This window comes from Hemiscyllium ocellatum, chromosome 12, assembly GCF_020745735.1.
Source record: "Hemiscyllium ocellatum isolate sHemOce1 chromosome 12, sHemOce1.pat.X.cur, whole genome shotgun sequence".
Taxonomy (NCBI): domain Eukaryota; kingdom Metazoa; phylum Chordata; class Chondrichthyes; order Orectolobiformes; family Hemiscylliidae; genus Hemiscyllium; species Hemiscyllium ocellatum.
This window is the reverse complement of record NC_083412.1, coordinates 86,221,065-86,248,887: the sequence shown is the minus strand read 5'-3', so window position 1 is coordinate 86,248,887 and position 27,823 is coordinate 86,221,065. Positions and strand designations below refer to the sequence as shown.

The 27,823-nt window shown below is 42.2% G+C and overlaps 1 protein-coding gene across 1 annotated transcript in view; it reads left to right on the top strand.

Moving 5' to 3' along the window:
* zbtb21 (zinc finger and BTB domain containing 21) overlaps positions 1-27,597 on the top strand; it is a 58,020-nt gene extending 30,423 nt beyond the window's left edge. Inside the window, exon 2 of the mRNA XM_060832825.1 lies at positions 24,234-27,597. Within this exon, the coding sequence (XP_060688808.1) occupies positions 24,234-27,500 (3,267 nt within the window). The 3' untranslated portion in view covers positions 27,501-27,597. The remainder of the gene's footprint in view (positions 1-24,233) is intronic.
* Positions 27,598-27,823: the final 226 nt, after the last annotated feature.

Below are 27,823 nucleotides of genomic sequence, written 5' to 3'. Positions count from 1 at the left end.
CTGAATATCCTTAATTAATCATTGTTACTCCAGGTTGAGATTAATTCTAACCCTCAGAATTTTTCCAGTAGTTTCCTTAGCACTAATGTTAGACTTACAACCCATAGTACCTTGGTTTATTGCAACCACTCTTCTTGAATATGATACACATTAATTGTCTGTCAGTCCTCTGCACCTCTCCTGTGTCCACGGAGGTTTTGAAAATGGATGTCAGGTGTCCTGCAATCTCCTCCCTTGTCTCGCGCAGCAAGCTGGGATACATCTCATCTAGGCCTGGAGACTTATCTAACTTTAAGATCACTGAAACAGCTAATGCTATCTCCTTCTCAGTTATAATTTGTTCAAGTATATGGCAATCCTGTTTTTTTTTGTGTTTTCTATACCTATTTTCTTCTTTTCAGTCATGAATTCAGGTGTAAAGTACAAATTTAAAACTTCTTACATATTCTGGCCCCATCTACAGTTTGCTACTTGGGTCCCTAATATACCTTTCTCTTTTTCCCTTTTATCCTCTTGCCCCTAACATATTATAAATGAAGTTCACTTTCTCGAAAAAAAGTTAGTCATTTTGAACAGTGATTTCAAAATAGCATTTCCAAGAAGTCATGTGACTTTAACTGACTAGACAAGCCACTGTTGAGACAGTTGCTGAAATGTTTATGAAGTTGACCTTTTTTTGGATGCAGAGAAAGAGTTGTCAGAGGCCAGAAAAAGGTTCAGTTTGAAAAAATTAATACCAACCTGTGAGCTGTTTAGCATTTTCAAAGTAGTCAAAAGAACTCTAAAGAGCCCAACCTTATTTTTTTCCCCCCCCCTTAAAGTTCAGTGTGAAAAGTTAATGAATTACTGTGTGTGTGTGTGTGTGTGTGTGTGTGTGTGTGTGTGTGTGTGTGTGTGTGTGTGTGTGTGTGTGTGTGTGTGTGTATACGCGTGGAAATGTTTGCAACTACATCAGCTTGTAAGATGATAGTGAACTTCGGAGTGATTCTTAATAGGGGTTCGGTGTCTATAAAGGATATTGGTCAGAAGAAGGATTGAATCAATTTGCTTTTATGAAATCTTTCCAAATTGTCTCAAAGCTTTTTTTTTTATTTTGTGTGATGAACTTGTGTTTTGTTAAAAGTATATTGACTGACATTGTAGTGTGTGGTGTGGAGTGTTCAGTGACTGACCAATACAGAAACCAAATTTGCAAATATTTGACAGATTTACTCTAGGCTCCAATTTTGTTCAGTATTACAGTAGTATCGGGTGGAATGATAACAATAGAAAGTAGTATATTGGCCTTCATTATAAAGAAACTAGAGTACAAATTATCCTTCGATTAAAAAGAGGCTTTAGTGAGACCAGAGACCGAGTACCTTTGACCTCATAGAATACATACAGTGTGGAAGCAGGCCATTTGGCCTATTGAGTCGACACTGACCCTGCGAAGAGCATCCCACCCAGACCTGACTCACCGTATCTGAAGGTCTAGACTCCCCGGGGGTGGGGATCTCTCTGTTCCATGGTCGATCAATAAGCGCACTCAATCGGTTTGGTCCTTTACGACTTTGCACCTTATTTCTCATACGACCAGGCACAGCACGTCCAGAAACAGAGGTTAAATACTTCCAAGTTCCTCAGAGGAGCTGCGGATGTGGCTTAAAACAAAGACAATTGTATATTTTTCAGACCATAATCCTATATAGTACATTCAGACAATTACTAATCAATTAATGAAATAGCTTTATTGACAGCAACTCAGCACAATGATATTTCCTGGGAATCAACTTTGTTTTCCAACATTCAAGCCACTTTTATCTCACGAGCAGAATCCTTGCACCTGGACTTGAAGTTCAGTTAGGATGGCCAGTATTGTCTTTTCTAGGCTTGTTATTTCTATGCTGTAAAGGAAGCATTGCCTGCTAATCTTTGAGGCAGACTGTGGTTAGTCAATTTATGCAGCTGTAGCAGGGTTGAAAACCATTTTATGTGGCTTTTAGCAGAATTGTCAATTTTGCAGCCTAGAAGCGATTTTGTCGTATATGCATTGAGAAGCCACCTAAGCTAGTAAGAGTATATGTTAAGTGGTTGTTCCTGCTAACAGCTGGTTACCTCAACCTGTATGCTGATTTCACATCCTAGGCCATTCGGCCTATCGCGTCGACACCGACCCTGCAAAGAGCATCCCTCTCGGACCTGACCCACCATATCCACATAGCCCTGAATTTCCCATGGCTAATAAGACCATAAGACTTAGGAGAGGAAGTAAAGTCATTCGGCCCATCGAGTCCACTCCGCCATTCGATTATGGCTGATGGGCATTTCAACTCCACTTACCAGCATTCTCCCCGTAGCCCTTAATTCCTTGTGACATCAAGAATTTATCAATCTCTGTCTTGAAGACATTTAGCGTCCCGGCCTCCACTACCCTCTGCGGTAATGAATTCCACAGGCCCACCACTCTCTGGCTGAAGAAATGTATCCGCATTTCTGTTCTGAATTTACCCCCTCAAATTCTCAGGCTGTGTCCACGGGTCCTAGTCTCCTTGCCTAACGGAAACAATTTCCTAGCGTCCACCCTTTCCAAGCCATATATTATCTTGTAAGTTTCTATTAGATCTCCCCTTAATCTTCTAAACTCCAATGAATACAATCCCAGGATCCTCAGCCGTTCCTCGTATGTTAGACCTACCATTCCAGGGATCATCCGTGTGAATCTCTGCTGGACACGCTCCAGTGCCAGTATGACCTTCCTGAGATGTGGGGACCAAAACTGGACAACGTACTCCATCCACCTAGCCTGAACATTCTTGGACACCGATGTGCAACTTAGTATTGCCAATCTAATTAACTTGCATATCTTTGGACTGTAGGAGGAAACCGGAGCACTTAGAGGAAATTCATGCAGACACTGGAAGGATATTCAAACTCCACGCAGCCGGCGCATGGAGTCAAACCTGGGTCCCTAGCGCTGTGAGACATCTGTGGTAACCACTGAGTCAACGTGCCACTCAAACTTCCTTTAAGAAAATCCAAAGTTTCACTGGACTGATCCCTAAGAGAAGGGGATTGTCCTACTAAGAGAAATCGAATAGAACTATATACTTACTAGAATTAAAAACATAAAATACTGGAATTACTTTAAGATTATTTGTTTGTTTCTCCAAAGATTTTGCAAATTGTTACCTTTATGGGAAGATGTCCTTTTGTCAAAACTCTATTAAAGGTGATCTCATTGTAACATATGAATTTCTAAAGAAGCTTTTTATAGTAGAAGCCTGTGAATGCTTCTCTTGAGTGAAACTAGAACTAGGGATCAGAGCTTTAGAATAAGGAACAAGCTATCGAGAACTCAAATGAGAAGTTTCTTTGTGCAAAGCGTTGTGAATCTTTGGAATTCACAACCCCAAAGAGTTCTGAATGCTCAGTTACTGAATGCATCCAAGATAGAGATTGATACCTTTTTTGATACTCAGGGAATCTAGAGATATCGGGATTGTGAAAAGATGTATCTGAGGTAGATCAATCGAGGTCTTACTGAATGGTGGAGTAGACTTGAAAGGGCCGAGTGACCTTTTTTGTTTCTTAATACGCTTTTATTTTTGTTTATGTTTAGTAATTTGCTCTGCAGTGAAGGGAGTTTATATTTTTTTTAAAACATATTTCCATCCCCTTGCTTATAACACTCTTCTGCATTTTCTGGGATGCAGAGTCATCCGGGGACCTCATTCAAATCGAGTGAATCCTAATAGCAATGGTTGACAACTATCCAGCCCAGGTATCCAGTGTTCTTTCTAATGTCTCTTGCATGCTGTTTGTTATGAAAGTTTGAACGTATTTTTGACTTTTGTTAGTAACACTGCAGAAATTATAGTCTGAAACATAATCTGAAAGGCTGTCCTGAAAGGAGAGGATGATGAGCTAACAGTCAGGGTACATTTTGGTTCCAGTGATATGGGCAAAGTGAGGAATGAGGTCTTGCACCAAGAATTCCAGGAGCCAGACAGTAGGTTTAAGAGAAATACCTCAAAGTTGTAATCTCTGGATTACCCCCGCTAGGAAGTTTAGAAATAATAAAATAGATGAGTGTGTGGCTTAAGGAGTTGGTACAAGGAGCAGGTTTTCAGGTTCTTTGATCATTGGGACCTCTTGGGGCAGGAGTGACCTATACAGGAGGAATTTGGTGCGGGGACCAGTATCCTCTCAGGGAGGTTCACTCAGGAAAGTTTTTAAATTACAGGGGCTGGGGACCAGAGCAACAGGTGACCAAGTGGAGAGATTGAGGAAAAGGCAGATGTTATGACCAGTAAGTTTGAAAGAAAGAGGTGGTTGAACATGATGGGGCTGATGGGCTGAAGTGTGTTTATTTCAGTGCTAGGAATAATATAGGTAAGGCAGATTAGCTTATAGTCTGGATCAGTACACATGGGACAGAATCCGGGATGAGAGGGGGCCTGGACTGGCTCCTAATGTTCCAGGATTTTGATGTTTTAGAAGAGGTAGAGAAGAAGATAAAGAGGTGGAGGAATTGTATTATTAATCAGGGAGAAGTCGCAGCTGTAGTCAGAGAGGACATACTGGAGGGCTCCTCGCTGAGGCAATATGGGTAGAGCTGAAAAATAATAGTGTATTCACTCTAATGGGTTATACTATCAGCCCTCTAACAGCCACCGAGACAATGAGGAACAATATGTAGGCAGATTATGGAAAGAGACAAAAACAAAAGTGTGGTCATTAACTTCTCCAGTATTGACTGGAACTGCCTTAGAGCAAGGGACTTAGAGTAGAATTTGTTAGGTGCATCCAAGTGGATTTCTTGAAACTGTATGGGGGTAGTCCAATTAGAGGAGGGGCCATATTGCACCTTGTATTGGCAAATGAGCCTAGCCAGGTGACTGACCTTAAAATGAGAGAGCACTTTGGAAAGTGATCCAAATTCCTTAAGTTTTAAAATAACTATGAAATAAGGATAAGTCTGAACCTTACAGGAAAGTATTAAATTGTGGGAGAGTAAATTACAACTGTATTAGGTAGGAACTAAGGCGAGTTCATTGGGAGCAGCTTTTATTGGGCAAGCCCACACTGGACATGTGGAGTTGTTTAAAGACCTACTGATTAGAGCTTAGGACCGACATATTCCAACAAGGAGGAAGGCAAGGATGGCATGGTATGAGACTCTTGGATGACAAAGGAAGTTGTGAATTTAGTTAAAAAGGAAGCTTATGTAAGTTGGAACCGAAAATGTGAGAGAGCCTGAGAGGAATTTCAAGGAAACAGGAAAGAACTTCAGAAGGAAATGAGGAAAGCAAGGGAGAGGCCATGAAATGTCCTTGGCAAGTAGGGTTAAAGAGAATCCCAAGGTATTCTGTACATACATGAAAAACAAGGGGATAACTAGGAAGAGGGTAGGGCCACTCAAGGATAAAGGAGGGAACTTGTGCTGGAGGCAGAGAATAAATGAGTACTCTGCATCAGTATTCATCATGGAAAGGTTCATGGAGGATACTGAGATTTAGTGTAGGGTGCATTAATATGTGAGGTTGTTTTTAGATCAAGAAAGAAGTGTTTTTGGGTCTCTTTAAGAGCATTAAGGTGGATAAGTCCCTTGGGACTAATGGTGTCTACACAGGTTATTGAGAGAGGCAAGAGAGGAGATTGCTGAGGCCTTGACCAAATCTTTTTTTTTATCCTCTCTATCCGCTGGAGAAGTCCATGGGGACTGGCGAGTCGCTATGTTGTCCCTCCTTTCAAGAAGGGAGATGGGGGTAATCCAGGAAATGATGGTTTGACTCTCACATCAGTGGTTGGGAAGCTATTGGAGAGGATTCTTAGAGAAAGGAGATACACACATTTGGAAAAGCATGGCCTAATTAGGAACAGTCAGCAAGGCTTTGTGCAGGTCAGGTTGTACTAATTTGAATTTTTCGAAGTGACGAAAGTGATCAATGATAGAACAGTGGATGTTGCTTACGTGGAGTTTAGTAAGGCTTTCAAAAAGGTCCCTCATGGTAGGCTCAAGGGCGGATGAGCGGGAAGTGGAGGAGATGTGGTGAGAGCATCGTCAACCACGTCTGGGGAGAAATTGCGGTCTTTGAAGAAAGAGGCCATCTGGGTTGTTCAGTATTGGAACTGGTCCTCCTCGGAGCAGATGCGGCGGAGACGAAGGAATTGGGAATATGAGATGGCATTTTTAAAGGGGACAGGGTGGGAGAAGGTGTAGTCTAGGTAGCTGTGGGAGTCGGTCGGTTTATAGTAAATGTCCGTGTTGATTCAGTCGCCCAAGATAGAAATGGAGAGGTCTAGGAAGGGGAGAGAGGAGTCTGAGACGGTTTTTCTTCAAAGACCGCAATTTCCCCTCAGACATGGTTGACGATGCTCTCCACTGCATCTCCTCCACTTCCTGCTCCTCTGCCCTTGAGCCCCACCCCTCCAATCGCCACCAGGACAGAACCCCACTGGTCCTCACCTACCACCCCCCCCAACCTCCATATACATCGTATCATCCGTCGTCATTTCCGCCACCACCAGGGATATATTTCCCTCCCCTCCCCTATCAGCGTTCCAAAAAGATCACTCCCTCCGTGACTCCCTTGTCAGGTCCACACCCCCCACCAACCCAACCTCCACTCCCGGCACCTTCCCCTGCAACCGCAAGAAATACAAACCTTGCGCCCCCCCCCCCCCCCTTACTTCCCTCCAAGGCCCCAAGGGATCCTTCCATATCCACCACAAATTCACCTGCACCTTCACACATACCAGTTATGCATCCACTGCACCCGATGTGGCCTCCTATACATTGGTGAGACAGACTGCCTACTTGCGGAACATTTCAAAGAACGCCTCTGGGACACCCGGACCAACCAACCCAACCACCCCGTGGCTCAACACTTCAACTCCCCCTCCCACTCCTCCAAGGACTTGCAAGTCCTTGGACACCTCCATCGCCAGACCATAACAAAACGACGGTTGGAGGAAGAGCGCTTCATCTTCCGCCTAGGAACCCTCCAACCACAAGGGATGAACTCAGATTTCTCCAGGTTCCTCATTTCCCCTCCCCTCACCTTGTCTCAGTCCCAACCCTTGAACTCAGCACCACCTTCCTAACCTGCAATATTCTTCCTGATCTGTCTGCCCCTACCCCCACTCTGGCCTATCACCCTCACCTTAACTTCCTTGCACCTATCGCATTTCCAACACCCCTTCCCCAAGTCCCTCCTCCCTACCTTTTATCTTAGCCTGCTTGGCACACTCTCCTCATTCCTGAAGAAGGGCTCATGCCCGAAACGTCGATTCTCCTGCTCCTTGCATGCTGCCTGACCTGCTGCGCTTTTCCAGTAACACATTTTCAGCTCTGATCTCCAGCTTCTGCAGTCCTCACTTTCTCCTTGTCCACAGAAGGCAGAGGGTAGTGTTGAAAGTGTGGATTTTCTAGCTGGAGGTCCGTGGCTAGTGGTGCTCCATAGGGATTCCTGCAGGGCTCTGCTGTTTCTGATTTTATGTAAGTGATTTCGCTGAACTCGTAAGTGTTTGAGGTTTGCAGACGATACAAAGATTAGGGAGTTGTGGATAATATACAAGGTTGTGAAATGATACAGCGGAATCCAGATTAGTTGCAGGTATGGATGGGGAAATGGCCGATGGAGATTATCCCCGGCAAATGTGAGGTGTAGCCCTTTGGGAAATCAAATGTTAAGGGAAAATGTATGGTTAATGGCAGGACCATGAACAGCATTGATATACAGAGGAATCTTGGGGTTCTAGTCCATAGCTCCCTGAAAGTAGCCACACAATTAGATAGTGTTGAGGAAGGCATATGGCATGCTGGCCTCTATTGGTTGGGGCATAGATTAGATTAGATTAGATTAGATTACTTACAGTGTGGAAACAGGCCCTTCGGCCCAACAAGTCCACACCGACCCGCCGAAGTGCAACCCACCCATACCCCTACATTTACCCCTTACCTAACACTATGGGCAATTTAGCATGGCCAATTCACCTGACTTGCACATCTTTGGACTGTGGGAGGAAACCGGAGCACCCGGAGGAAACCCACGCAGACACGGGGAGAACGTGCAAACTCCACATAGTCAGTCGCCTGAGTCGGGAATTGAACCCGGGTCTCAGGCGCTGTGAGGTGGCAGTGATAACCACTGTGCTACCGTGCCACCCACTGACAAGAGGCAGAAAGTCATATTGCCGCACTAAGACTTTGGTCAGGCCACTCTTAGAGTATTGTGTTCATTTCTGGTCACCATATTAGGGGAAGGATGTGGAAGCTTTGGAGAGGGTGCAGAAGAGGTTTGTCCGGATACTGCCTGGATTAGAGGGTATAAGCTATAAGAAGAGGTTGGACAAACTAGGGTTGTTGTCTCTGGAGCAATGGAGGCTGAGGGGAGACCTGATAGAAGTCTATAAAACTATGCGAGTCGAAGGTAGAGTTGACAGTCAGAATCATTCTCCCAGAGTTAAATTGCCTAATACTAGAGGGCTTGCGTTTAGGGTAAGATGGGAAAATTCAAAGGAAATGTGAGAGGCAAGGTGTTTTTCGAGTTGTAGGTGTCTGGAACACTCTGGGGTAGTGATAGAGGCAATTTAAGAGGCTTTTGGATAAGTATGTGAATAAGCAAGGAATAGAGGGATGTGGACTAAGGGCAGGCAGAAGGCTTTAATTTAATTTGGTGTTATGTTTCAGCACAACATTGTGGACCAAAAGGTCTGTTCCTGTGCTCTGTATGTTCTAAGGCTGCCTATTTGAGATCCAGTTATACCAATAATTTCACATTTTGTTACCACTGTATTTGATATGGATGGGGTATAAGAAAGAAGATTCTGCATTGATTTTCTGTAGAGCTGAATTCAGTTTCTGTCTTTTCTATCAAAGCATTATTGCCGGCCTCTTTCATGGTTCTATCAAGACTACTGCATCCTCTATTAAACTCTATCTGCCGCATGCATGATCTGTTTTGTGTGCCATTTTTCAATTCTTACAATGATTTCTTTTAGACATCAACTTTTTTCTTTTCTTGTGACCTGCTTTCAGTATGAAAATCGTGTAACACTTAAGTTTATTGCACATAGCCATCGACACCCACATGTTATGAGGTTGAGGAAACTATTCCACTCTTTGCCCTCCATTAAGTACATTTCCTGATCCCTTTCATGTTAGGACAAATAGGTACTTCTACTTAGGTGTGTCATCACCGTTTTAAAGTTGTTTCTTCAGAAACATACAACCTTCAGTGTAGTTTCAGGCTACTGGAAAAAGTGAAAAATCTCTGTGTCTTTGGATTGCTGCCCTTTGTATTAAACCACACTTGTGTGACTCATCAACGGAAATAGTTACTGATGAGTAGATGTTGCTGTGTGGCTCAGCTGATGAATGAGCACTTTGTCACAGTACAGCTGCATGTTTGAAACAATTTCTTTTTTTTTCTGTGTGTTCCGTGTCACCCACATCCAAGGTTCTTCAATGTTTGGAAATCTTAAAAGTGCAGTATTCAATCTGACCTAATTCATTTTGATTTCCTGGTAATCGTTCAGTTGTGTTTTGTTTAAGAAATACACACCTCTTCGTTTAAAAGCTATGTTTCTGTTGCTGTTGGCTAAGTTATCAGTTGGTTGAGTTTTGTATTATGAAACTAAGTGGTCTACATATATTTATAGTCATTTTACAAGGCATTATCTTTTGTTTTAATCCATGAATTAATCCAGGGATAGGCCATGAGCATTCCTCTTCTACTGTGTTGGTTAATTATCGTGTTTATAGACTGGATGAAAACTTCTAAATTACAGGAAGTATTTCAAGAATTTATTTCTCTTGATTCAGTTCACATCTTGCCTTGAGTGAAAAGGGCAAAATTTGTCATTCACTCATTTCATTGTGAAATCTTGCTGTGAAATTTGCACTTACCCTCGAAATGAAGGATCTATGTTTGTAAGGCACTTCTTACTTCCTCAGAACTAATACAGGTGAGGGTCTGGAGAGGATGAGAAGTACATTTGCAGATGACATGAAAATTGGCTGGATGGTTGACTATGAAGAAAAAAATCTTAGGTTGTAAAAGGATATGAATGGATTCATCAGATGGACAGATCAGTGGCCAGTGTAATTTTTAATCTTGATAAGTGTGAAGTGATGCACCTTGGGAGAAGTGATAAGGCAGAGGAGTACTAATGACTGACAGGACACTAGGAAACTCATTTGAACAAAAGGATCTTTGGGTGTTTGTTAACTGGAGCCTGGAATGGCAAGACAGGCATAATTAAAGCATGCAGGACATTTGCCTTTATCTTTCAAGGCATAGATTATAAGAGCAGGGCAGTTATCGTTGGAACTGTAAAGGATGTTGGTCCGACCACAGCTGAAAAACTACATGCAGTTCCTGTTACTGTACTATAGGAAGGGTGTAATTGTCCTGGGTAGCGTGCAGACAAGATTCATCAGGCTATTGCCTGAGATGGAGCACTTCAGTTATGAAGAGATCGGATAAGCTCATTTTGTTTTCTTTGAAGCAGAGAAGGTTTGGCGGGGGGTGGGGAGCTTGACTATACATGCATAAGGCTGAGGGATGTGGACAGAGTGAATAGGAAGCAGCTGTTCCCCTTAGCCAAGGGTAAATAACAAGGAGGTGTAATGTTAAGGGAAAGATTAGGAGGTTTGAGAGGATTTGAAGAACTTTTATTTTCACCCCAAGGTTTGGGAATCTGGAATGCGCTGCTTGTGATGGTTGTAAAGGCAAGAAACCTCAGCGTTCAAAATGTAACTGGACGAGGACTTGAAATGTCATAACATTCAAGACTATGGGACCATGTGCTGGATTGTGGGCTTAGTGTGGATTGGATGACGGATATTCAGTGGGCTGTATGATTCAGTGTCCAATGGTTTGGTCACATGCCCTAATATCGTCTTTTCTAGTGGAGTATCATTTCTTTTAATCTAGTTATGTTCCTGTGAAGTGCCTCGATGAAATCTTTAAAGGTCCCTTGTATTGCAAGTATGTGTGTGGTGAATATTTAAAATGTTAAAAGCAAGATGGCTGCTTTTTTATTCATGATTTCAACCGAGGATAATGTCATCTTTCTGGATGCTTTTCCTTTTTTTTTAAAGAAGTACTCCCAAAGTTTTCATTAGTCATTCAAATTTGTTATGTCTGCAATGATTTATATTTCACAATTGTTGCATTAAAGTGGGCAGCACTATGGCTCAGTGGTTAGCACTGCTGCCTCACAGCACCAGGGTCCCAGGTTCAATTCCAGCCTCGGACAACTGTCTGTGTGGAGTTGCACTTTTTCCCCGCGTCTGCGTGGGTTTCCTCCGGTGCTCCGGTTTCCTCCCACAGTCCAAAGATGTGCAGGTCAGGTGAATTGGCCGTGCTAAATTCCCCCGAGTGTTAGGTGCATTAGTCAGAGGGAAGTGGGTCTGGGTGGGTTACTCTTTGGAGGGTCAGCATGGACTTGTTGGGTTGAAAGGCCTGTTTCCACACTGTAGGGAATCTAATCTCAATTTTATTACTAATTTAATGCCTTCAGTTAACTTTTTTAACTCAAAGGCCTTGGCCTCTTTCAAAACTCAGGCTTGGATTTAATATTTTATATTAGGACAGGCAGTCTGGTTTCTGAACACTAACTGTGGATTGTACTTGAAATTTGATAAAAGCAGAGGCTGAAGCAAAGAAATGAGTTAGTAGGAAAGAGGCAGTGGAGGAGGAGGAGGAAGAGAAGAGAATCAGCAACGAAGGGCTCAGAAATGTAAGAGTGACTATATTCTCCAGTTGAATTGTCTTTGGCAAATTTATTTTTGTTTTAATTGAACATTTGTGCTATGATTTCTAATGTGGCTGGTGCACATATATGCTTGATATTAGACAATAGACAATAGGTGCAGGAGTAGGCCATTCAATATGATCATGGCTGATCATCCTTAATCAGTATCCTGTTCCTGCCTTATCTCCATAATCCTTGATTCCACAATCCTTGAGAGTTCTATCCAACTCTTTCTTAAATGAATCTAAAGACTGGGCCTCCACTGCCCTCTGGAGCAGAGCATTCCACACAGCCACCACTCTCTGAGTGAAGAAGTTTCTCCTCATCTCTGTCCTAAATGGTCTACCCCGTATTTTTAAGCTGTGTCCTCTGGTTCGGCACTCGCCCATCAGCGGAAACATGATTCCTGCCTCCAGAGTGTCCAATCCTTTCATAATCTTATGTCTCAATCAGATCCCCTTTCAGTCTTCTAAACTCAAGGGTATATAAGCCCAGTCGCTCCAGTCTTTCAGTGTAAGGTAATCCTGCTATTCCAGGAATTGACCTCATGAACCTACGTTGCACTCCCTCAATAGCCAGAATGTCTTTCCTCAAATTTGGAGACCAGAACTGCACACAGTACTCCAGGTGTGGTCTCACCAGGGCCCTGTACAACTGCAGAAGAACCTCTTTGCTTCTATACTCAATCCCTCTTGTTATGAAGGCCAGAATGCTATTAGCCGCCTTCACTACCTGCTGTACCTGCATGCTTACCTTCATTGACTGGTGTACAAGAACACCCAGATCTCTCTATACTGCCCCTTTACCTAAATTGATTCCATTTAGGTAGTAATCTGCCTTCCTGTTCTTTCCACCAAAGTGGACAACCATACATTTATCCACTTAAACTGCATCGACCATGCATCTGACCACTCGCCGAACTTGTCCAGGTCACCCTGTAATCTCCTAACATCCTCATCACATTTCACCCTGCCACCCAGCTTAGTATCATCAGCAAATTTGCTAATGTTATTACTAATACCATCTTCTATATCATTAACATATATTGTAAAAAGCTGCGGTCCCAGTACTGATCCCTGTGGTACCTCACTGGTCATTGCCTGCCATTCCGAAATGGAGCCGTTTATCACTACTCTTTGTTTCCTATCAGCCAACCAACTTTCAATCCAAGTTAGTACTTTGCCCCCAATGCCATGTGCCCTAATTTTGCTCACCAACCTCCTATGTGGGACTTTATCAAAAGCTTTCTGAAAGTCCAGGTACACTACATCTGCTGGATCTCCCTCGTCCATCTTCAGAGTTACATCCTCAAAAAATTCCAGAAGATTAGTCAAGCATGATTTCCCCTTCATAAATGCATGCTGACTCTGACCTATCCTGTTACTACTATCCAGATGTGTCGTAATTTCATCCTTTTATAATAGACTCCAGCATCTTTCCCACCACTGAGGTCAGACTAGCTGGTCTATAATTTCCTACTTTCCCTCTCCCACCTTTCTTAAAAAGTGGTACAACATTAGCCACCCTCCAATCTGCAGGAACTGATCCCGAATCTATCGAACTCTGGAAAATAATCACCAACGCATCCACGATTTCTCGAGCCACCTCCTTCAGTACCCTGGGATGTAGACCATCAGGCCCCGGGGACTTATCAACATTCAGACCTGACAGTCTCTCCAACACAAAATCCTGGCCAATATAAATTCCCTTAAATTCAGGTCCTTCAGCCACTGTTACCTCTGGGAGATCGCTTGTGTCTTCCCCAGTAAACACAGATCTGAAGTACTAATTCAATTCTTCTGCCATTTCTTTGTTCCCTGCAATATATTCCCCTGTTTCTGTCTTCAGGGCCCAATTTTAGTCTTAAGCCTTTCACATAGCTAAAAAAACTTTTACTATCCTCCTTTTATATTATTGGCCAGTTTACCTTCGTACCTCTTTTTTTTTCTCTGCGTATTTCCTTCTTAGTAATCCTCTGTTGTTCTTTCAAAGCTTTCCAGTCCTCCGTTTTCCCACTTATCTTTGCTATGTTATGCTTTTTCTCTTTTAACTTTACATGTTTCTTAACTTCCCTCATCAGCCACGGCCACCCATGCCTCCTCATAGGATCTTTCTTCCTTTTTGGAATGAACTGATCCTGCAACTTCTGCATTATACACCGAAATATCCGCCATTGTTCCTCCACTGCCATCCCTGCTAAGGTATTGCACCATTGAACTTTGGCCAGCTCCTCCCTCATAGCTCCATAGTTCCCTTTATTCAACAGAAATATTGTCACTTCTGATTGTACCCTCTCCCTCTCAAATTGCAGGAAGTATTATGGCCACTACTTCCCAATGACTCCTTCACTTCGAGGTCCCTGACCAATTCTGGTTCGTTGCACAATACCAGATCCAGAATTGCCTTCTCTCTGGTCAGTTCCAGCACCAGCTATTCTAAGAATCCATCTCTGAGGCACTCCACAAAGTCTCTTTCTTGAGCTCCAATACCATCCTGATTCTCCCAGTCTACCTGCATGTTGAAATCCCCCATAACAACTGTAGTAACATCTTTGCGACAGGCCAATTTCAGCTCCTGATTTATCTTACATTCGACATCCAGACTACTGTTTGGGGGTCTGTAGATAACTCCCTAGAAGGTGTTTTTACCCTTAGTATTTCTCAGCTCTATCCAAACTGACTCTACAGCCCCTGATTCTGGGTCCCCCCGCACAAGAGACTGAATATCATCCCTTACCAACATGGCCACCCCACCTCCTTTGCCCGTCAGTCTGTCCTTACGATAGCACGTGTAGCCTTGATTATTCATTTCCCAGGCCCTGTCCACATGAAGCTACATCTCAGTTATCCCCACAATATCGTATCTGCCAATTTCCAAAAGAGCCTCCAGCTCATCCATATTAACTAACCTTTGTTTAAAGGAAGAATTGTATTTCTCTCACAATTTTCAAAATCTACAAGAGATCATTAAACTGATGATTTTTATTTTTGTAGAAATCATGGCAGTCAATTTGCAGACAGCAATGTTACAAATGACCAGATAATCTGTTTTAGGTCTTGATTGTGGGATAACTAAACAGCAGTGAATGTAACAAATAACTATAGTTTTCTTTTGACTTGTGTTCTCTAACTATCTAAGAGAATCACTTGGGGCCTTGATTTAATACCTCAGCCAAAAAACAATCAAGTATTTACTCAGTATTGCATTGAGATGTCAGTCTAGATTAGGTGTTTGTCTCCAAGCTGTGGGTCATGACTCCACAACTGTCAGATTGGTGGTCAAATCAAGGTTGACATCTTGGACTTGGAAAACACGGGACACTCTTCATGAGAGCATAGAACATTAGAGCGCAGTACAGGCCCTTCAGCCCTTGATGTTGCGCCACCCTGTCATACTAATCTGAAGCTCATCCCACCTACACTACTCCATGTATGTCCATATGCCTGTCCAATGACGACTTAAATGCACTTAAACTTGGTAAATCTACTACCGTTGCAGGCAAAGCATTCCATACCCTTACTACTCTCTGAGTAAAGAAACTACTCTGACATCTGTCTTATACCTATCTCCCCTCACTTTAAAGTTGCGTCCCCTCGTTTGCTGTTCCCATACTTGGAAAATGGCTCTCCCTGTCCAACCTATCTAACCCTCTGATTATCTTTGAATGTCTCTATTAAGTCACCTGTCAACCTTCTTCTGTCTAACGAGAACAGCCTCAAGGCCTTCAGCCTTTCCCCGTAAGACATTCCTTCCATACCAGGCAACATCCTAGTAAATCTCTTCTGCACCCTTTCCAAAACTTCCACGTCCTTATAATGCGGTGACCAGAACTGTACACAATACTCCAAGTGTAGCCACACCAGAGCCTTGTACAGCTGCAGCATAACCTCCTGGTTTCGGAACTCAACCCCTCCTTTATTAAAGGACAAAACACTGTATGCCTTCTTAACAACCCTGTCAATCTGGGTGGCAACTTTCAAGGATCTGTGTACATGGACACCAAGATCTCTCTGCTCATCTACACTCTCAAGAATCTTACCATTAGCCCAGTACTTTGCATTCCGATTACTCCGTCCAAAGTCACAAGTCCTCACACTTGTCCACATTAAACTCCATTTGCCACCTCTCAGCCCAGCTCTGCATCCTATCTATGTCTCTCTGCAACCTACTACATCCTTCGTCACTATCCACAACTCCATCGACCTTAGTGTCGTCTGCAAATTTACTAACCCACCCTTCTAAGCCCTCATCCAGGTCATTTATAAAAATGATGAACAGCAGTGAACCCAACTCCAACCCTTGCAGTACGCCGCTAGTAAATGGATACCAAGATGAACATGTTCGATCAACTACAACCCTGTTTTCTTTCAGCAAGCCAATTACTGATTCAAACTGCTATATCTCCCACAATCCTATTCCTCCACATTTTGTGTAATAGCCTACTGTGGGGAACCTTATCGAACACCTTGCTGAAATCCATATACAGCACATCAACTCTCATTTACTTGTTTAGTCACTTTGTCAAAAAAGTCAATAAGATTCGTTAGGCACGACCTACCCTTCACAAAGCTGTGCTGACTGTCCCTGATAAGATTATTCTTTTCGAGATGGTTATAAATCCTATCGCTGAACCTTTTCCAACACTTTACCAACAACTGAAGTGAGACTCACTGGTCTGTAATTACCAGGGTTGTCTCTACTACCCTTTTTGAACAAGGGAACCACATTTGCTATCCTCCAGTCCTCAGGCACCATTCCTGTAGACAATGATGATTTGAAGATCAATGCCAAAGGCTTGGCAATCTCTTCCCTTGCTTCCCAGAGGATCCTAGGATAGATCCCATCCGGCCCAGGGGACTTGTCTATTTTCACACTCTGCAGTATTTCTAATACCTCTTCCTTGTGAACCTCAATCTCTTCTCGTCTAGATGCAAGTATCTTTGTATCTTCCTCGCCATCATTTTCATTTTCTATTGTGAACACTGTCGAAAAATATTTATTTAGTGCTTTCCCTATCTCCTCTGACTCCACACACAACTTCTCACTATTATCCTTGATTGGCCCTAATCTAACTCTCATCGTTCTTTTATTCCTGACATACCTGAGGAAAGCCTTGGGGTTTACCCTGATCCTATCTGCCAACAACTTCTCCTGTCTCCTCCTGGCTCTTCTGAGCTCTCTCTTTTTAGGTCTTTCCTGACTTCCTTGTAACCCTCAGGCGCCCTAACTGAGTTTTCACACTTTGTCCTAACATAAGCCTTCTTCTTCTCGACCAGGGATTCCACTTCCTTAGTAAACCATGGCTCACGCGTTCTATATCTTCCTCCCTGTCTGACAGGTACATACTTATCTATGTACCTGAGCAGAAAGATTGTGGAAGTCAGGCATTTTGAGAGAGTAAAATTATTTTGATTGTTGCTGACTCAGCATGAATTTAGATTTAATGCTCAAAACTGAAACAAAATTGTCACATAAATGCACTTATTTTCTTCAAAATACACAATTATGATGAATGAAGTTCAAAATGGTAATTCTATGAATTTTTTTTAAAAAACCAAATGCTAAAGAATAGTGCAAAAGTATCAAAGCCACTTTTTTGGTTTACTGGAATATGGAATTGACACTTGTCCAGGCTCATTCTGCACTGAATTTTCTGCTTTTCATATGCTAGATTTGTGATTTTTGGTTATATGTTACAAGCTTGATTTTTTTTTAATTTCAAAGGAGACCATGCTAAACAAGGACATTTATAAGCTAGTTAGTAATTCTGCAGTTGGCAAACGACTAGAGGCTATATTTCAAAATGAAATTACTAAACCTACGGAAATAAGATAAGTCAAATGGGAATGCTTAGCCTGAATTTTTAAGAATCAAGTTGTGTTTGTCTAATCTCAAAGAGTTCTTTTGAAGAAAGAGAAAAGAAATGTGCAAGTAGTTTACATGGATTTTCTAAAAGTATTTGATAAGGTATTAGATTGAATAATGTAATGGTACTTGGAAAAATTTTAAGATAATAGTATTTGAAATTTAAGGTAACTTATTACATGAATGGAGGGATATATAAAGAGGAGAAAGCGGGTGACAAAGGTAAAATTAAATCTATTGAACCGAGTGGAATTTGAATTCAGTACAAGTCTAATATTAAGACCCTATTGTCAGAATAAAAGCCTACTGGTTCACCAGTGTCCTTGAGGGAAGAGAACTGCTGCTCTGGTCTACATGTGACTTCAGACCCAATGCTGTTGGCTCTTAATTGCCCACCTGGGCAATTAGGAATGATCTATATAAACTTCAGTAAGGCGTTCGACAAGGTTCCTCATGGGAGACTGGTTAGCAAGGTGAGATTTCGTGCAATACAGGAAGAACTATCCATTCGGATACAGAACTGGCTCAAAGGTAGAAGTTAGAGGCTGGAAGTTAGAAGTAAAGAGCCTGTGACCAATGGTGTGTCACAAGGATCGGTGCTGGGTCCAGTACTTTTTTTGTCACTTTTTATATAAATATTTTGGATGTGACCATAGGAGGTATAGTTAGTAATTTTGCTGATGACACTAAAATTGGAGATGTAGTGGACAGCAAAGAGGGCTACCTCCGATTATAAAAGGTTCTTGAGCAGATGGGCCAATGGGCTGAGGAGTGGTAGATGGAGTTTAATTTAGATAAATGTGAGGTACTGCATTTTGGGGAAGCAAATCTTAGCAGGACTTATACACTTAATAGTAAGGTCCTAGGGAGTGTTGCTGAACAAAGAGACCTTGGAGTGCAGGTTCATAGCTCCTTGAAAGTGGAGTTGCAGGCAGATAGGATAGTGAAGAAGGCACTTGGTATGCTTTCCTTTATTGGTCAGAGTATTGAGTAGAGGAGTTGGAAGGACATTGGTTAGGCCACTTTTGGAATATTGTGTGCAATTCTAGTCTCCTTCTGGCAGAAGAATGTTGTGATACTTGAAAGGATTCAAAAAGGTTTTACAAGGACATTGCAGGATTTGAGCTACAAGGAGAGTTGAATAGGCTGTTTTCCCTGGAGTGTCAGAGGCTGAGGGGTGACCTTACAGAGGTTTACAAAATCATGAGAGACATAAATAGGATAAACAGACAAGGTATTTTCCCTATAGTGGGGGAGTCCAGAACTAGACGGCATAGGGTTAAGGTGAGAGGGGAAAGATTTAAAAGGAACCGGAGGGGCAACTTCTTCACTCAGAGTGGTGCGTGTGTGGAATGAGCTACCAGAGGAAAGGATGGAGGCTAGTACAATTACAACATTTAAAACGCATCTGGATGGGTATATGCATAGGAAGGGTTTGGAGGGATGTGGGCCAAGTGCAGGCAAATGGGACCAGTTGATGTTAAGTAACTGGTCAGCATGGATGAGTTGGACCGAAGGGTTTGTTTCCATGCTTTACATGTCTATGACTATGACTCAGTAAATGCTGGTCTAACCAGTGATGCCCATATTCTGTGAATGAATTGTAAAAAAATAAGAGATGGTTGGTGTTAGAACTCTTTTCATTTAGTATTCAAATAACTTATCTGGACTTCAGAATTGTGGGAGGAAGATTAAAATTTGAGATCTGTCAAATTCTGGTACTCACTGAATAATTTAAGAGGGGGCATGAGTAAGCTCGCTGGAAGGATACGTAGGAAATGCTGTTGTTTACAGAAATCCCATCTGCCGTAGCTTTGGCTAATTACTTGGGTATCTAATTCCATCTGCAGTGCTTAACCCATCATTCGTTGTATCATTGGAAAACTATGATATGGCTCCCTATTGTGTGATCCACGTTATTAATAAATATAGTTATTGATTGATGCCCCAGCTTTGTGAAACATCTGTTGTGACTTCCTTATAATGTAAGTAGTTCAATAGCTATAAAGCCAAGAAATTAAGATATAGATGAGCAATCTAATCCTCTATTTTGGATCTAGAAGTATGGAACAACAAACCAAAAGATAAAACCATAAGACTCTGGAGCAGAAATTAGAACACTTGAGCCCATGAGTCTGCTCTGCCATTTAATCATGAATGAAGGCCTTCCCTTTCCTCTCATGTTGCACCCTGTCTGTCCTGGCAATGGGAACATCTTCCCAACATGCCACTCTGTCCAGGCTGTTCATATTCTGAAAATCATGTTATTAAATTATGCATTGAACTTCATTGATTCACTGAAGATTAAGAGATGGATTTTTTTAAACCAGGATTTGAGAAGATTAAGGGGCTAGAATATTTTAAATTATGGCAATTAGATAACTGATTAATGCTTTGACTATTAAAGCAGTAACATCAAAGCACAGATTTAGGAAGATGGGAATTCAAGAAGGAATACAAAATAATTATCAAAATAATAGTGAATTGTGTAGCTTACTGGCATGACCTTAATTAAATATCTGAAATTATTTCAACAGAAATTGATAATTATATAAAGAAGTAATTTTTAGAAAGGTAAAAGATTTAGAATAAATGTTTTGCATGGAAGAAAACATTAAGTTGATAAATCATAGTTAAATCTTTCAGCACTAAATAAACTGTGTGCAGGTGCTTTATGTTTCCTCTTTCATGTTGTTGCTAGAACTCCCTTCACACCTGTCACTCTTATCTATAATGACTTATTAATCTGTTACTCCTAAACTAACTCTGTTGGCAGTCATCCTGGCTTGATCTGCCAACTTCATTCACATTTTGCCTCTGTATAACTGAAATCTGAAGTCCAAAATAAATCTAAAACAAAATTTAAATACCTATTTCTTAGTATTGTGTGCCCATTTTATATATATTTTATCACTGGCAAAAAAAACTGCTTGGTAGGCACCCAACCAGCACTTTTAAGCTAGCACCTTCCCCAGCACCACTACTGTGGCAGCGTTGTCTATCATCTCTCTAAGATGCATGGCAACTATTTGCCAAGGTTCCTTCAACTGCTCTTTCCAAACCTCCAACTCTGTTCATGCAGACTTCTGGGCGTGTTTTGGGTCCTGGGTTCAAATCTTGTCATGGTGGAATTTTGAATTCAATTAAAAACTGGAATTGAGCGTCTCTAATGTTGACCATGAATCCATTGTCAGTTGATGGGAAAACACATCTGGTTCACTAATGTATTTTTCAGGAAGGAAACTGACAGTCTTACTTGGTTTGGCTTACATGTGACTCCAGACTCTCTCAGCAGTGTGGTTGACACGAGGGATGAGCAATAAATTCTGGCCTAGCCTTCCGCATCCTTCAATAAAAAGAAACAAGTTCATATACCATCTAAAGAGGGTTGAGAGGGCAGTGAGCATGTGAAAACGACCTGCAAGTTCTCCTCTTAGCCACACACTGTCCTTACTTGAATTTATGAATCTCTCGTACATAAGTGCCCATTCTGTCTCAAGCCTGTTTCATCATTCAGTAAGATAATGCCAATCTATTTATGGTTCAAATTCTACATTCCCATCTGCCCCTGATAATCTTTGATTCCTTTACTCATTAAGAATCTATCTACCTCTGCTTAAAAATATTTAATAACTTCATCACCGGTGTTTTCTCCTCATCTCTTTCCTAAAAGGCAACTCCTAATTTTATAGCAGACTCCCCCTAGTTCTCGACTGACCCACAAAAGGATGCAACCCTTCTACATTCCGTTCAGGACCTCGTACCTTTCGATCAAGTCATCCCTCTCTTCTAAACTGCAGTGGAAACTAAATCAGTTGTCCTGCATGACCTTCTGTGCTTTTCCAGCTCCACTCTAATCTAGACTCTGTACTACTGAAGCCTAACTTACTTTAATGTGCAATCCTTGTATTAAATAATAACATTTCATTTGCCGCCTTAATTACCTGCCTCCAACCTAACTTTGACTAGTGCACAAGAATACTTATATCTCCCACATCTTTGAATTCTGCAATCGTTCTCCATTTAAGGAATACTGTGCTTTTTTTATTCTTTCTGTCAAAGGGACTACTGCATGTTATAAAATCCATACAATGCAGATGGAGGCCATTCAGCCCAGTGAGATAGTACCAACCCCACATTAACCTTTGCTAATCCACCGAACTTGCTTATTTTCAGACTGTGGGCAGAACCCACACAGACATGGGGAAACATGCAAACTCCACACACTGTCCCTGGTCCCTGGTGCTTTGAGGCAGGAGTGCGAGCATTCCACCATGCTGCCCATTTTCCCATGTTATATTCTATCTACCAGATGTTTGCCCACATGGTCAATTTATCTACATCTGTCTGTAACCTCCTTATGTCATCTTTGTACAATACCTTCTTACCTATCTTAATGTTATTTTTATTCATTTGCTCATCTCAGTCATTGATGTAGTTCTGAAACGTTGAGGCCTCCTGCAGTACTTCACTCACCCCAATCAAAGATCCATTTATACATCCTCTGCTGCCAGGAACCAATCCTCTCTCCATGAAATTGTTCATTTCTTTACTTTGAATTTTTATTTTTAACCTGGCATTCTAGCTAACCGTTTTGTCATCTTTCACTGTGTCGCTGGGTAAACATGCTGAAACTCCCTTTCTAACAGCATAGCTACAAAAACTTCAGTTTTTGCTGGGTGAGGCCCAGCAGTGGAGACAGGGAGTTCTGAATGCAGTAGGCCCAGAGGAGAGACTCTTGGCATTAGTAAGGCAACGGCAGCGTGGTATGCCAGAAGTGTGGACTCCTGGCATTATCAAAGTAGCAGTGGAGTCGGGGACACCTGGTTGCAGGGCAAATGTGGGCACGACATGGAACCTGACGTCAGTGTGGTGGGCCTAGCGGCGCAGATTAGATTAGATTACTTACAGTGTGGAAACAGGCCCTTCGGCCCAACAAGTCTACACCGACCCGCCGAAGCGCAACCCACCCATACCCCTACATATACCCCTTACCTAACACTACGGGCAATTTAGCATGGCCAATTCACCTGACCCGCACATCTTTGTGTCTGTAGGAGGAAACCGGAGCACCCGGAGGAAACCCATGCAGACACGGAGAGAACGTGCAAATTCCACACAGTCAGTCGCCTGAGGCGGGAATTGAACCCAGGTCCCTGGCGCTGTGAGGCTGCAGTGCTAACCACTGTGCAACCGTGCCGCAGAGATGGTGCCAAAAGAATGACAACTTCTATTAGATTCCCTACAGTATTGCAACAGGCGGCATGGTGGCACAGTGGTTAGCACTGCTGCCTCACGGCGCCAGAGACCCGGGGTTAGTTCCCGCCTCAGGCGACTCTATGTGGAGTTTGCACATTCTGCCCGTGTCTGCGTGGGTTTCCTCCGGGTGCTCCGGTTTCCTCCGGGTGCTCCAGTTTCCTCTCACAATCCAAAAACAAGTGCAGGTTAGGTAAATTGGCCATTGTAAATTGCATGTAGTGTTAGGTGAAGGGGTAAATGTAGGGGAATGGGTCTGGGTGGGTTCCGCATCGGTGGGTCAGTGTGGACTTGTTGGGTCGAAGGGCCTGTTTCCACACTAAGTAATCTAAACTAGGCCCTTCGGCCCAACAAGTCCACACCAACCCTCCAAAGAGTCACTCACCCAGACTCATTCTTGTACCTTATATTTCAACCTGACTAATGCACCTAACACTATATGGGCAATTTAGCATGACCAATTCACCTGACCAGCACATTTTTGGACTGTCGGAGAAAACAGAGAGGAAACTCACGCAGACACGAGGAGAATGAATTCTTACATTACCGAAACAGCGAAATGCTGTGCATGCTGTCCCATATCCATTATGGCAAACAACATTCAGCATAAAAGTTTTACCTTCAGTTTAACAGTTGATCTTGGTTGTGTAATGGTTGTTGGCTCTCAGACTGTGATTTATGATACCTTCAAACCTCTAGCTTAGTTTGCAGTATTGTAATCTCTCCTCAGCTAGTTATTATTCATTGTTAATGGTGCACAAACTGGGAAAATGTCTTGACATACTAATTCTCAGTTAATACTGATACATTTATGTGAGCTTCGGGGCAGGGAAATTTGCTTACATTCCGATTAAACATTTTGTGGGCTAAAGACTACAGTGTATTTGAACTGTTTCCGAATTTTTCTTTTTCTTGGATTTATCAAGTCAATCTCTTACCATTTAAACTCTGGTAACTAAGTGCCTAGCAGGAGTATCTGGTACAAAGGTCAAGGTTAGAGTGGTGCTGGAAAAGCGCAGCCAGTCAGGCAGCATCCGAGGAGCAGGAAAATTGATGTTTCGGGCAAAAAGCCCTTCTTCAGGAATGAAGGGCTTTTGCCTGAAATGCCAATTTTCCTGCTCTTCGGATGCTGCCTGACCTGCTATGCTTTTCCAGCACCACTCTAATCTAGACTCTGATTTCCAGCATCTGCCTTTCTCACTTTTGTCTGGTACAAGGGTCTCAAACCTCGCTGTGCTCTTGGAATGCAGATAGGCAAATGTCTGTTTGTAAACCTTCATCTAAAGCATCTTGATGCTTTCATCCTCTTTACATTTGTTATTGATTTCTCCATTTTTGACTTTCATTATTCTACTGTCTTACAGGTAGAGCAGACAATGGAAGGATTACTTCACTACATCAATCCAGCACATGCCATCTCGCTCCTGAGTGCACTTAACGAGGATCGCCTAAAAGGCCAACTTTGTGACGTTGTCCTAATTGTTGGTGACCATAAATTCCGGGCTCATAAGAATGTTTTGGCTGCTAGCAGTGACTATTTCCGTTCTTTGTTTACCAAGAAAGAGAATGAAAGCCAGTCGGTCTTCCAGTTGGATCTCTGTGAAGCAGCTATCTTTGAGAATATTCTAAATTACATCTATTCCTCATCCCTCTTCATAGAGAAGAAAAGCCTTTCAGCTGTCCATGCTCTCGGTGACAACCTTGGTATCTCTTTTCTGACCAGCATTCCATCACAGACACCTCAGATTTCTTGTGCTGCAAATCCTGTCAAGAAGCATGGCAAAGTTGGTGAAGATGGAAGTAGTGCCCAGCCACGGAGTGTGATTGTGTGTCAGAGTCGCAGTGACCTTGATAAAAGTAATGCTGAATCTGAAGCAAAGGGAGGGGATTCAAGTCAAAAAAAGGGACCATCAGAGGACGATCCAAGTCACAGTTTTAAGTCTTCATCTTTGATGAATGCTTTAAGAGCAAATTCTAATCCTCTGTCCAGAGATGCTGATACAACTCATCTTTTGGATGATAAAGGACAACCTTTGTTAAAAGATATTCATGGAACTTTAGGTAACACTAAATTCTATGCAACTTTCAAATCTCTGGATGATCAAAATAGAATGAGGTTTTGGCCTGATAGGAGAAATTCCATGAGTGTAGATGGCACTTCAAGTTTTACTGGCAATATTTCTGAGGTGAGGCAAAGTCTGACTGATCTCTTGGTAAATGGAAAGCCTTTACCCAAGCCACAACTTGCACCCGCATTTTCATTTCATGGAACTACAGGACATCCATATTCCCAACAAAAAGCTGGGAACACGGTAAATGCTGGCAAAACTGAAGAGAGTAATTTGCTATATTACACCAAAGTAGGGCCTACAGTTCAACCTGGAAGATTGCCACCTAGCAGCCGAAGTGTTGTTAGCAGTGGCCCATTGGTAAAGAGTCTCCTACGCAGGTCATTGTCGATGGATAGCCAAGTCCCTTCCTACTCTTCGTCTCTTGATCTGAAAATGACCTATGGATCACAGATCTGTAAACGGGAACCACTGGAGTTGACTTGTGATGCATCATCCCAGAAGTCATCGATTACAGACTCCATTAAACAACAGCTTCTAAAGGAAAAGCCAAAGGTTGATCAGTCTTGTCGACTAAGACAACTTAATGTATCTCAGGCTGCTGAAACTGATGCTGTCTCTCTGCCATCAGCTGTTAAAATAAAAACCGAGCCCTCTAGCCCTGCGTCAGATACTTCCGATATAATTACGGTTACAGTAGGAGAAACTTCACCGTCTACCAGTAAGGACTTTGCTGTGAAAAATGTGGAGAGGAACAGAAGAGTATCAATGCTTCCGGTGAAGAGGAGATTCTTGGCTGAAAATGCAAAACTTTATGAAAAATCAGAAACTTTGCAGCATTCTCCCAACATAGTACAGAGCTTTGAGGAAAGTTCAAGCCCGACAGCAGATGATACTAATCTTGAACTGTCAAAGACTGATGAGAACAAAGATGAATATTCAGAGTCTGAAACAGCAATAACTGGCAAACAGTTCAAGTGCATGACCTGCTTCAAGATATTCCGATCCACAGCAGGTCTTTTCCGGCATGTCGATATGTACCATAACCCAGATAAGCCATATGTATGTGATATTTGTCACAAGAGATTTCTTACCAATTTCAAAGTTTGGACACATTGCCAAACCCAACATGGAGTAGTTATTAACCCATCAGCAGCTACCAGCTCCAGTCTAGTTCCAGAAGAAAAATTTCAAAAGAAACTGAATGATATGATGCGTGAAAGAGAGATCAAGAAGGCTTTATTTCACAAATTGCGGCGTAGGCAAATATCATCTCATAGTTACTCAGGGCTGCGGTCAGAACAAGGATTCAAGAAAAATTTGAAATCTGCAACTAAAGGAGTATACATTTGTACTACATGTGGAAAGTTGTTTCGTTTTCTGTCACGTTACAGGCAACACATGAAGACCCATCCAGGTGAGAAGCCCTTTGTTTGCAAACTCTATAACAGGGCTTTCAAAACAAAAGAACAAGTTGTTACTGAAAATGTAAGTGAAGATAATATTGAGCATCAGTGTGAGCATTGTAATACCAAAATGTCGTCATTGGCAGAAAAGACAAAGCATGAGAGAATCTGTAGGAATGTTACTGTGTGCTGCTACTGCAGCCTTAGGTTCTGCTCTAGAGAACTGAAACAGGAGCATGAAAATCAGTGCGAGTATAAGAAGTTAACCTGTCTAGAATGTAAACGTACGTTTAAATCATCTTTCAGCATATGGCGTCATCAGATTGAAGTTCACAATGAAAACACAATGGCCCCAGTGGAAAAATCCAATTTGGATCCAATATGTCATAATGGTGTCTTGCCTAAAGAAGTTCAAACTGAAGCAGGAGAGGATGCTATTGTCAGTCCAAGTACATCAAAAGAATACGATGCCTGCAGTGACTCTTCAGAGCCAATGTATGTTGACTCTGAAGATTCTTCTTGCTTTCCTGAAGATTTGAGTATTTCTAATCGGAGAAATACAAGTAGTAACAATAATCATCTACCTGATGTAGTTTCCACAAATCCCATTCATCTGGAAGATGTGACATCAGAACCCAACAGTTCTAGTGGGGAACCAGAGGACCTGACATGCAAAGGAGAGCGTGGTCTTTGGCCATGTGAAAAATGTGGCAAGATCTTCACGATACACAAGCAACTGGAGCGTCATCAGGAATTGTTGTGCGCTGTTAAGCCATTTATTTGCCACGTTTGCCATAAAGCGTTCCGTACCAACTTCCGTCTCTGGAGCCACTTTCAGTCCCATATTTCTCAGTCAGCAGACCACCTTGAATTTTCTAAACCTGTGAGGAGCCCATCCTCTTGTCCACCACCTCCCCCTCCTCCACCACCACCACCACCACCACTCCCTGTACCAGCCCAGGAGCAGTCTCCTGAACCTGAACCACCCTTAAATAATTCAGACAAGACGGGTAGCCCACAGGCAGCAGATACACTTTTTACCCATGCCCCTCCTCTTGCAGCAGCTACCTTCGAAAGGCCATTCATGTGCAAATTTTGCCGTAGGACTTTCAAAACTGCTTTCAGTCTGTGGAGCCACGAACAGACACACAACTGAAATTAAGATTCAAGTCTCTGATTTATTTGGAATTCCACTAGATTAATCTCTAAAGATAACTTGGAAGCAAGTGTGCCATGGGCGTGGACTGAAAGAATATATGACAATATAATGCACAATTTCATTCTTGGAAGTTTAGGAAAATTGGTTTGGATAAGAAAGGTGAAAGGTAAAATATGAAATTGGTATTACTGATGGAACAAAGTAAAACCTAGATTTGTTTTTTTCAAAAATCACCACACTTGTTACTTGGGTGCTACATTGAAGCATATTTTTTTATATGATGGAAATTTGCCAGTGTTACACAATCATTGCTTTAAATG